The 11,864-nt window shown below is 30.1% G+C and overlaps 1 protein-coding gene across 2 annotated transcripts in view; it reads right to left on the bottom strand.

Moving 5' to 3' along the window:
* LOC106459256 (FAS-associated factor 2-like) overlaps positions 1–11,864 on the bottom strand; it is a 54,551-nt gene that overhangs the window by 20,647 nt on the left and 22,040 nt on the right. For both annotated transcript variants that reach the window (XM_013918855.2, XM_022385713.1), the window contains exons 3-7: positions 7,188–7,291; positions 6,139–6,257; positions 4,199–4,228; positions 2,137–2,237; positions 1,609–1,694 (exon numbers count right to left, since the gene is read on the bottom strand). In XM_013918855.2, the coding sequence (XP_013774309.1) occupies positions 1,609–1,694; positions 2,137–2,237; positions 4,199–4,228; positions 6,139–6,257; positions 7,188–7,291 (440 nt within the window). The remainder of the gene's footprint in view (positions 1–1,608; positions 1,695–2,136; positions 2,238–4,198; positions 4,229–6,138; positions 6,258–7,187; positions 7,292–11,864) is intronic.

Genomic DNA, 11,864 nt, shown 5'->3' with positions numbered 1-11,864 from the left:
TATATTTGGGTCTAAAAAAATATGAAATTTCAAGCTCACTAAAGTCTAACCTTACCATTTGAAATCTGCCATGGAAAGGAAGGATTTCCCACATAAATACTTTGCAAAGGCTCAAAGAACCATGTGGGGACATTCTAAGCTTTTAATTAGTTATTCACATGTCATAGACAGAAGCAGTTGAATGTAAGCAAGTCTTTCCAAAAATGGACAGAGGTGGGCAGAGCCACTGTGTTTGATTCAGTACATGTAGCGATATCTCAGCAAATAGAAAAGATAGGAGGTTTTTATTTTATATGCTAGATTGTCAATATTGGTAATTTCAGTTCTAATTTGTAAGAAACTATAAACTTTGTACTTAAACATCACAAATATCTAATTCTAACCAATGCTGCATTCAACACACAAAAATCTATATATAGGTGTTGTTTTAATATTTACTTTTAAATTAAGAAATTAACTAATGTATAATAAGAAAATTTAAATTATAATCTACAATTTGATACTAAACTTACTGACATAAATTAATAAAATAGTAGTTGAATAAAATTTTTAATGCGAGTCAACAATTGCAATGACATGGCCTTTGACCCATGACCCTTGTCGATAGGGTTAATTAAAAGACTATGGACACTAAATATTTAGACATTTTACACAAGTTAGATTTAACTCATAACCTTAAAAAGCTGTTTTTTGCATAAAAACAAAATTAGAAAAACAATATCAAATGACTTTAAACCTTTAGTCTACAATATTTATCATTTTTGGGAAATGCTACTACATAGTGATTTTATAATTAGTTACATGTGAATAATTGAATTATTAAATTCAAAGTGACAAATATATCCATTTATCCGTTTATTTTATACATGCTGATACTGTTATGCATTAAAGAATTTAATTTCAACATTAAGACTGTTATTGAAAAAACACTATCACATATTTGAGTTTTATTATGATAGTTTTCTGTAACTTAAGAATACTTGCTAATAATTAAAGCACTTGAAACTAACAAAATTTTCAGATCCCATATTTTACAACATTAAATTAAAATTATTATGAATGTGACAATCCTTCAATACTGAAACATATTTACTATATAAAACATTTAGACCACAAACGAAGGTAACTTTAAAATGATATTCAAACTTTTTTTAAAAATAACAATATAAAACTTTCTTCTGTTGCCAATTTTGTTTAGGTTAAGGAAAAAAGAAACAGTTGTTAACTTTCTGATCAGTACTGTTAATATATTATAATGTATCTTTTTCTGTCTCAATGTACACATAATTACATGATTAATTTCATAGTGTATTTCTTCATAAAGTAAATAACAGTAACTATACAAGTACTGCCAATAATAGTACACCTAAGTTAAACTATATTAAAACAATAACTATTAAGAGTTAATTAATTCTGTCTTTCTGACTCCTACATTAAAATCTTGACATTATAAGCAAATTAGAGTGCAAAATGTGGGGACTACCGGTTTAAAAGAAACAGATCAACAGACATGTAACATACAATTACAGTTATGTAAATAAAACATTATATGTTCAAAAATTTTCAGAATCACTTAAGCATCTATTCATTAATCCTAACATAAAGTACCTGCAAAAATATGGTGTATCTTGATGGTCATCTCCATGAAGATAAATTAATAAAAATTTCAATTCTCTCTTTGCATCATTAAGAGCCTATGGGAAATAGTATATATATATATATTTATGTCAGAATAAGTATAAAATTCAAAACTATGAATACCTCACTTATAAGACATCATATGTATTAAAAATAGTTGTAAAATAATATTTCTTCAGTTAAGAAATATTTATGCTGAAACATGTATGTACTATGTTTTTTTCCTCTTTAATGGAATTAAAATAAATTTTCTACTAAATAGTGGAAAATGCTACAAATTATATAACTATTTATATATAAACACAAAACATAATGAAGCCATCACAACAATTAGCAGTTTAAATGAAAAAGTAGAAAATTACAAATTTATATAATGCATACATATAAAACACAGAGATTCTCATGTTGTTGATATCAAAATTGTTAGTTAATATTACGAAACACATAAATACTAAAATGTTTTATATGCAAAGAAAACATTTAAATTTTTTTTCAAACCTGACTATATGTCCCTTGATAAAATACCGGGTGCACAGGTCCATACTTTGATTGATAACTCTGAATAAAATTCAATACATCACCTAATGGGTCTGTAACATCTGAAATATTAAAGGTAAATACAAGTCAAATGTAAAAACTTATTTCAAGTCTAAAGGAACTATTCAAGATAAGACTGTACATTTTAAAAGTAATAAAATAATTTACATTTTGATACTCATAACAAATCTGCATTTCTTATTCTTAAATATTTCTTTTTTTTGAAATTTATGAATTAATTGTAAAACATCTGTCTAAGACATTCTCCAAGTCATAAAATTATGACCACAATACACATATGTTTCATCTAACATTTGATTACATAAATATATTTTATAATATTTTTAACCTGCTTTATCTTTGTCATTTGATTTGCTTAAATACCTGTAGTGGTATGGAAAAAGTATATCAAATTACCATCAAACAGCAAATCAAAGGCATAAAATAAGGATTTATCAATTACTACAAGCAGATGTTAAAAGAGAAAATACACTATGCTACCAAAAGTCATGGGACACAGGTAGTTATAAATAAAACATGTTTTTATTGCAAGAAATTAATAGCATGTTGGCCCACCTTTGGCCTTAATGACTGCTTCAATGTGTTGTGGAAGACTATCTGCTAATTTCTGGTAAAAAGCTAGTGGTATTGTGCTCCATTACTCCTTTAAAGCATTAGTAAGCTCCATTGCTGCATTCCAGTTTATCCCAAAGATGTTCTATCGGGTTGAGGTTCAGGCTTGGTGCTGGCCACTGCAATGTTCCAATATTATTCTCTTCACACCATGCATTCACAATCCTTGCTTTGTGACATGAAGCATTATCATGTTGAAAGGTGTAAGGGCTGGTAACATAAAATTGTCACAATGTAGGACACAAAATTGTTCAGAACATCAATGTAGGACTTAGCATTCATGGATCCATGCACTGCAACCAGTGGACCTAGTCCATACCATGAGAAGTACCCCCCAGACCATGATACCACCACCACCTCTGAATTCCACTGTTGGGACAACACACTCAGGTAATAATAGTTCTCCAGGCATCCTCCATATCCAAACATGTCCATAAGGCTGGAAGAGCATGTAACATGACTCGTCGCTCGACAGGACCGATTTCCATCGATCCAAAGTCCAGATTCGGTGTACCTTGCCCCATGCCAATCGACGGTGTGCAGTTGTTGTTGCTTTTTTATCAATGGCTTGTGGGCTGCAGCTCTTCCGTGAAAATTCATGGCATGCAGCTCTTGACATGTTGTGGAAACACTTACAGGATTGCCTGTGGCTTCTTGCATCTCCAAACACAGATTCTATAGGCGAGATGAGGAAACCTGCCTTCTCAAGGTACGTCAACTCCTGTCAGTCAGTATTTTACACTTACCTGGTCATTTCTTGGGCTCATTGTCACCTGTGGACTTCCATTTCTTCAGCATGTTGCCAAATGTCAGTCTAAGAATGTTTAATTGTTGTGCAATAGCACATAGATAATTTCCTCAAATGACATCCAACTATCCTTCCCCCTCTGAAACTGTTAGCTCTTTCCATGTACTCATCATTCAGTGTACAAGTTCAAAATGACTTCCAAGCGAACCACTGATCACCTTTATAGGCCAAACTATTTGCATATTTTGTCATCACAGCTATTTTCCTGCAATCAGAGGTGTGTTCCATGACTTTTGGTAGGATAGTGTATACTTTACATAAACACTATGAAACTTTCTCCAACCTAAAAAATTTAACTTTTGATAAGAAAACCATAAAAAGTTATGCATTAGAGAAATTTGGCATAGATTCAAGTGTTGATTAGTTACATGTTGAGTTACAGTAATTAATATCTTGTTTTTTTTTAATTTTATGGTAACTCTCCTTATTAAAAACTCAATTATAAATTTCCCTTTCTTACACTAATACGTTTTTAACTTTATAGGTTACATACAGTTTGACTTCAATATATTTGAAATCTTACAATGAAATGCAACAAAATCCTAAGCTAATTTGTAAAACAAAACAAAAACAACAACTTACATCTTCTTGGGTCTGGATGTATCAAACTCCCTAATTAAGGATAAAAACTTTTTAAGATATGGTTTTTATTCAGATATGTTCATGAATTCTATTTTATAATAAGAATTAAATTATAAATTGTACCTTATTATAAAAATAGAAATACAAATCTGTGGCCTTATTTATTTCAGATATATATATATATATATATATATATATTATTTGAACTACAAAATATAGCTTAAAAACTCAAAATTTTTAAAAACAATGATTATTTTATGCACAATTTTATAAAAATGAGATTGTCCACAGTCTCCAAATTACTAAAATACAATAACTTACTGTACAGGATAAAAAAGTGATAAAAACCCCAATGAATGTATACTAGTTTCGATATATACTATTGCATCATCTTCAGGAGTGTAATGTTTTGCCAAAAATAACACTTATTTATACAATTATCAAAACACCAATTTACATATTAAAGAATTTCACGCCATCTGCTGACAACATTTTCCACATGAAGAATAGTGTTTTTAATTTTAACATGAAAATCACTTTGCACTCAGAGCAGTAAACACTTTGGCTCCATATATTTCTGGAGAAATTCTTTGTGAAAATGCTTCATGAAAAATTCTGATTTTTTGTCTACAAATCACTCTTAAAAATTTCCTGAAGACACACAAAACATTACAAGTTATAGTATGGAAAGTATAAAGGTCAAGTTAGGGTCATGAACGCTGTGGATTTGAATGAGCCTGTAGCAAAAAAGTGAAATTAGTTCAGATTTACATAGTTCACTAATGATTGGTACATCACAATTCTCAAGCAAGGCTTCCTAAGTGTCTACACCAAAGACCAGTTAACCAGTAAAAGCAGTGTTTTCATGCAAGATGGGGCTCCTACTTATTCAGCCTGAGTTATAAAACAACACCTTGAATGTTGGGGCATTACCACTTTCCTGTGGCCAAGCCAGTTGCCATATATGAACCCTAATGAGCATGTGTGATCTATCCTTGACTATTTCTTGAAAAGCATCCAAAATGACCAATTTCTATGGCTACCTTCATCAAAGTTCTCCACCACAAGTGGTGTGGAATCTCAAATACCTAGGTTTCTGATCTTGAAAATATGATGTGTAACCATGTTTCTGCTTGAAACATTACAGAGTTCATTAAATATAAACTATAATAATGTATATTTTGTCCGACTTTTGTTTATTTGTGGGTGTCTATTTACTTATTGAAGAGTCATGTTTACATAGGCAGTTCTTCCTATGGAAAACTGTCAAGATGTTGAGCTGAACAAAGAAAATAAAAAATGTTAACATACTTTACATTCACATAACATTTCCACTCAAGGAAATCTCTACTATTCAACTTGCTTTGTTGATTTGAAAGAATTAAAAGTCCAGAAACATAATAAAATGTATTACAGCTATATAGTTATAATATAGTTTAAATAGTCTAAACCATAAACTTTTGTTTAGGAATGACCTTCCAATAACAACAATCTCTCCTTGACCTATGTATCACATATGGTTGTCTGACAACAATATCTTTCAGAAGCTACATTTTTGGTGTATGGTTGGATGACAGAACTTGACAAAAACTAACTACTGGCTCAGTTTGGCAGATGAAATCTGCCCATATTTGGTATGCTTAAGCAATGCATTAGGAAAATAACATAAGTAAAAAACAACAGGGTTTGAACATTTTACAATATTTTTTGCTTGAAAGTATTTATTACAACAGTAGAAATATTATCTTTTTAATAACTTTTATAAAACAAATAATATAATCAAAAATATATCTGTGCATAAATGATTATCACTTTAGTCAGATACAGTACTTTTACATTCAAACAACAACAAAGCAAATTACTTATAGCTACACTAACAAATCTGATCTGTTCTATTATATGATTTAAAAAAAAACTTGAAAAATTCAAAATAAACATACAAGCAAACCTCATGACACTAAGTAATGACTGATAGATGAAATTAAATGGAAATGTTAACAAAAAATATCCCCATCCAAATATTCCTTGGGGTCGCCATACTCGAACTGCTTGGTAAAACCTAGATGAAAAAAAAGAGATAACATGTGTTGGGATGTAACACATAGACACTACACAAGTTTCTCCAGAAAAAATTAAAAAATTAACTTGTTCTCTAAACTTTAGAGGAATATGCAACTAAATGAGAAAAGTAACCATAAACTCCCAATTTAAATTCCTTTCTTAAATTATTAAATGCATTCAACCATTATCTATAGGAAACAAAATTAAAACTACTTATTTGTGTATATTAATAAAATATTGTAAGAAACAACCTCTATGAACACTTCAATAAAAAGATGTATTATCTTCACATTCTATGTCACTTTGCTTTTTTATTCTATATACTACCAAATACAAAATGTTTTTTTTTTAATGTGTGCAATTAGCAAAAAAAAAAATTCCACTGCAAGAAATATATAAACATATATATATAAATCTTTTTTTTTATTTATTCACAACAATTAGGGCACTTTTTGAAGAACAGCATTGATCAAACGCATTTAGAAAATTTCACTAAATTTTTTACATTACGTGGACATTCTTCTGTAGTAAATTATGATTTTTTGAACTATTAATGCATATCTTACATAGTTGCCAATCCCAGTACAGCAACTGTCACACCACTTTGGATTCTAGCAAGACAGAATCATCTTAATTTGGATGCAGGCCCTTTAAAAACATGTTTATTGTGCTATAAGCAGAAGCTACAAGAACTGTCATGAATTCAGCTTCCTGAAATAAGATCTAAAATCTACCAGATTACAGCATTTTCCTTATTGACATTTAAGCTTCACAGGAGAAGCATACTCTTAACCCCTCTCATTTTTTTTTCAACTGAGCCTAAGCATTCATTAAAACTACACTTTTACATTCTTTTTAGTCAAGAATTATAAATCTTTAATTCCATAAGATTTAAAAAAATGAAGGATTGAAAGAGTCAATTCAATACCTTTGGTTGGGAAAGTTTGTAACAACTGTTGGCATTGAACTTGAAGGTGGTCTGTAAACTGATGGTGACCCCTCCCTCATATTTAATGTATCCTGTACAGCCACCTTGTGAAACAAAAACATATATTTTAACACAGGTGCAAAATAGCCTTGCTTCATAAGACAATAAAAATCATACTCATTTTCAAAACAGACATTTTATTGCTGGAACTATTTTAAAGCAAAACAGCTACTTTATAATACTAACTTGTTCAATTTACTTGTAAGTATACTAACAGTAATGCAGATATGGTAAATATACCTATTTCTATTTTTTTTTGTCCGTTCACACACACTATTACCATTACTAGAACAGAATTTCTCCAGCTATTAATGGGCCTGTCTCCAAGAACTTGCAGGTGAATCCCATGGTAACTGCTGCACATGGTTCATAAAGGTCAATTGCTGGTACACAAAGACAGTTGAACTATATATACCATATAAAATGAACCTCATGTACTTTCAAAGATGAGTGGTTGTTGGATGCAGCTTAGGTGGTACAAAACATTTTACCTCAATTATTTACATCTGAATCAATTTTGTGTATTGTGCTTAAAATCAATCATTTCTTAATTTATGCATAATTGCAAACATGTCATGGAAAAAAAACATCTAGCATTAAATCCATTACTCTTGGACTTCAGATTACCAAAACCACTTCTAACAGATTCCACACACATGCTGGAATAGTTGCATTTACTTTCTAAATAAATGTATGTTTTTAATCATCCACACAAGAAAAAAATGGATAACAGACTTGAAAATGTGGGAATCTAATGCTTAAGTTGCTGTTTTAGTGTCATAACAAAGGGAAGAAAACTCACAAAATGATTGCATTATGTTTTCTTTATTCAAATGGAAATATTTCTCACAATCAGAACATGAAATTCCAAAATAAATATAATTTACAACTTTAATTAGAAAATTACAAGGATAAAAATGACTATTATAATACAATGTACACATACTGTAAATAAAATTATTAACTACATTACGTTATGAAAATTCTCACTTAACTGATCACTTAAAAAGATTGCCAATATACTAGCTTTAGGATCAGTATTCATTCTGAAAATCATTTGCACATTGTAACAAGAGCCAGCTTGTTGAAAAAATATACAAACTGAACAAGATACGGTCATCTCCTTTATCCTATCTTTTCTAATCAATCACTCTTAACAGTTATCTCAATTTTTTTGCCCCAAAACTCCTGAAGCTTTGATTTCTAATAAGGATAAATGGAAGTTACCAGTATTAACCAATTAGCTATTTTATAAGCTGAACATAGTGATTATTGGGGAAACCTCCATTCCTCAATGAAAATTACAGCACCTATTAAGTCATTCTTTCCTTTTTTTAATGGTAAATTCAATTCACGATATTCAGTTGTCTTAACTTAAATGTCTTGTAATGTGTGACAAATGACTCAGTCTCTTAGCATATATTGTTTTCTTGGTTCAGTGCTATGCTGTTCCTTGTTACCCGCTATTGTTTTGTGTCTAATTCTTCTCATTCATTTAATACCATAGGTTTTTATCACTACTCAAAGATCTGAGGTATACATTTGTATGCAAATTTACGGTTATAGCAAACAGTGTAGGAAATCTCATCTGTTATATTTTTCTTTAGATGCTTCTATATTACTTCAGCAGCATTCTCCATACTTTGCTCTAATGCTGAACCTACATCAGAGTAGCATTTATGGATTGCTCCAATATGTTTGAAGAAACATATCCATTTTACAAATTTCATTCTTAAAAAGTTACTTGTTCTTCATGTTCAATGGAAACAATATCAAGTATCTTCACATCACAAGAGTGTAACAAAGAAGTTGCAGGAACATCATTTGGAACATTTTGGATGTATCATCAATTTCTTAAAAGTAAAGATATGTTGTTTTATCCACACATATTCCCTGGAAAGGAATTTCACTACGTTCAGCCTTCAATTTGTTATCCATGGTTGCTATAAATGAAAAATGTATAGTTAGCTGAAGTATACAATCGTTTTGTGAAATATAATTATAATTTTCTATAATTTAATTACACTGTTATATGTCTTAATAGCCAACTCCTCTTTTATAAGATAGTGGTTTATTCTCATTTGAATTTTTAATAATTTTAAACCTCACTGCCTTACAAATTGTCACTAATGCCTTTTGTTATTAACAGTAAAAATATACAGATATTCAAATTAGTAAATAGCTTATCAACCTTAGTGTCATTAACAAGCATAAAATAAGAGAGACAAAAATAATATTGTTAATTTAGTCTGCTTGCAGTTACTAATATGATGTTGTACTTTCTTACCTTACCTTTACAAACTCTGAATATGCTTTCTTACTTCATACATATGTAGGTAATCTGTAAAGAAATTATAGGTCTAATAATAGTTTATTAAGTCAAATTTTCATCAAACTCAAAATTCTGTAAAAAAAAAGAAAGAAAATTACTAACCTGTAAAACTCCTTAGTTTCCTTCAGTAAAACTTCCTGTTTCACAAATTCTCTGTGCCTTTTGTAAATGCATTTCTTATGTCTCTACCAAAATAGTGTTGCAGTGCATTTCATCAGCTTTGTATTTCAACTAAGGAAACTCTTTTCCCCACTCAGGTCGATTAACATCCTTTAACATTTCTAGTATAACTTGTAAAAAACATAAATCGGCATGCACACAAAACCAGATATCCAAGAAAAGACAGATCATTTAGTAAATCATGGTCATATGTAACACTCAAATGCAGGTTTTGCTGAATAAAGAAAAAGTGTCTTAATTTTGATCAATTACGTATTCTTATTTGAAGATTAGTCCGTCACACAATTATATACCACACTTTACGATTTTTGTTAACCTTTCTTGTAGTCTAGAAAAACTTTTCTCAAATGGGAAAAAATTCCACCTTGTGCACCTACCTTTTTGTGCAGAGTACTGTTTAAATGAAACCTCTTACTCTACAGCCCTTAAACCACGCATACCAGAATTTAACATAAAGCATCACTCTAACTGAACCTTGAGAGCCAAAATTGAGCTAAAAATAAAAGAACATCATATGGACCAATGAAATGCTTTTACTATTTTTTTCAGGGAGAAGGAGGAATGGATACAGGTTTTTTTTCCCCCACACTCTGGACATGACAGTGCTGTCTCAAATGTTTAAAAGTGTTAGAGGTTAGTGTGATGGCGAGGGTCTGTTTTATTTGTCTTGGACTTAGCACACTGGTAGTAATTTAAAAAATCATGAATGCATAGTAATATCATGAAATATTGGATAATGTACAATACCTGCAGTGATGGAACTCAATGGAAATAAGTCATATCTTCTCAGTATGATAAAATAAGTTATACTCTCTCAGTATGATAATACATCATGCTCTACACCATAAAAAAAAATCTGCTTTGATTAGCTCAAAATCCAAATGAGGGACAGTATTTCACTACACCTGGAGGCACTTCACATACCAATGACTGGTAAGAAGCATTATCATGTAGACAAAAAGAGTCCAGGTTATGTGTCACAATAAAATTGAACTTACTACCTATTTTTTATGAACATATTTTGTCATTAAATAAATTATTTTTTAAAACAAAATTTGGGATGTGGTAAACACTGTAGAGAATACACTTGTAACTTTTACATCATTTCTCCTTTAAAAAAATGCTTGTATGTGTAAAAGAAGCTATATGTATCAGTAATAGTCTTAGGGAAACAAGAAAATGATAAGATACCTGCAAACAAGACCAAGTTATCTCTCATTATCACTGAACAACATCTCAGACAATGTCTAAAATCATTTTATTTTGGACAGAATAAAGAATTATGAATGAAATTAGAAATATCCAAGTAATGTATCATATTTACATGAAGTAATCTGAGAAAAATATTCTACAAGTAAGTTTAAACATGACATCTATTTGAAATGCATATATGTAGATTAAATATTTGACTGTAGAGCCATATGGAAATGCAAGCTATTAATATTTCTAAGGAATCATAAATCAAAATAACTGCATTCACTTTTCAAACAGTAGGAAAAATATAAACTTCTATTTCTGCATGTTCTTAAATTGTAAGTAGGTATGCAACTCTCATGAAAGTTCTTTACAACAATGAAACTAGAGGATGAAATTCTTTTAAATTTGAGATGAAAGGTCCTATAAGTATGTAGTTTTTGAAAAATAAAATTTTTCATTTTGATTTTTTCTAAAGCAATGTTTTACTCATGCCTTTATCTTTTTGCCGTATTGTATAAAAAGAAAGATATAACGACTTTATATTTGAAAATGAGAAAGCCACTAAGGGGATATTCTGAGCTTTCAAAATATTCACAGGTCCCTTATATACACTTACTTCTATATATGACTTGTGAATGACCATTTGAAAATGAGAAAGCCACTATGAGGATATTCTGAGCTTTCAAATGGTTATTCACAGGTCCCTTATATACACTAACTTCTATATATGACTTGTGAATAACCATTTGAAAATGAGAAAGCCACTATGGGGATATTATGAGTTTTCAAATGGTTATTCACAAGTCATATATAAAAGCAAGTGTATATAAGGGACCGTTTCCAAAACTTGAAAGGTGAGCTGGTCCACTGCATTTGATTCAGTATTGAGAGATATCTCAGCAAAATAG

The sequence above is a fragment of the Limulus polyphemus genome, unplaced genomic scaffold, assembly GCF_000517525.1.
Source record: "Limulus polyphemus unplaced genomic scaffold, Limulus_polyphemus-2.1.2 Scaffold582, whole genome shotgun sequence".
Classification (NCBI taxonomy): Eukaryota; Metazoa; Arthropoda; class Merostomata; order Xiphosura; family Limulidae; genus Limulus; species Limulus polyphemus.
This window is presented reverse-complemented; position numbering and strand designations above follow the sequence as displayed.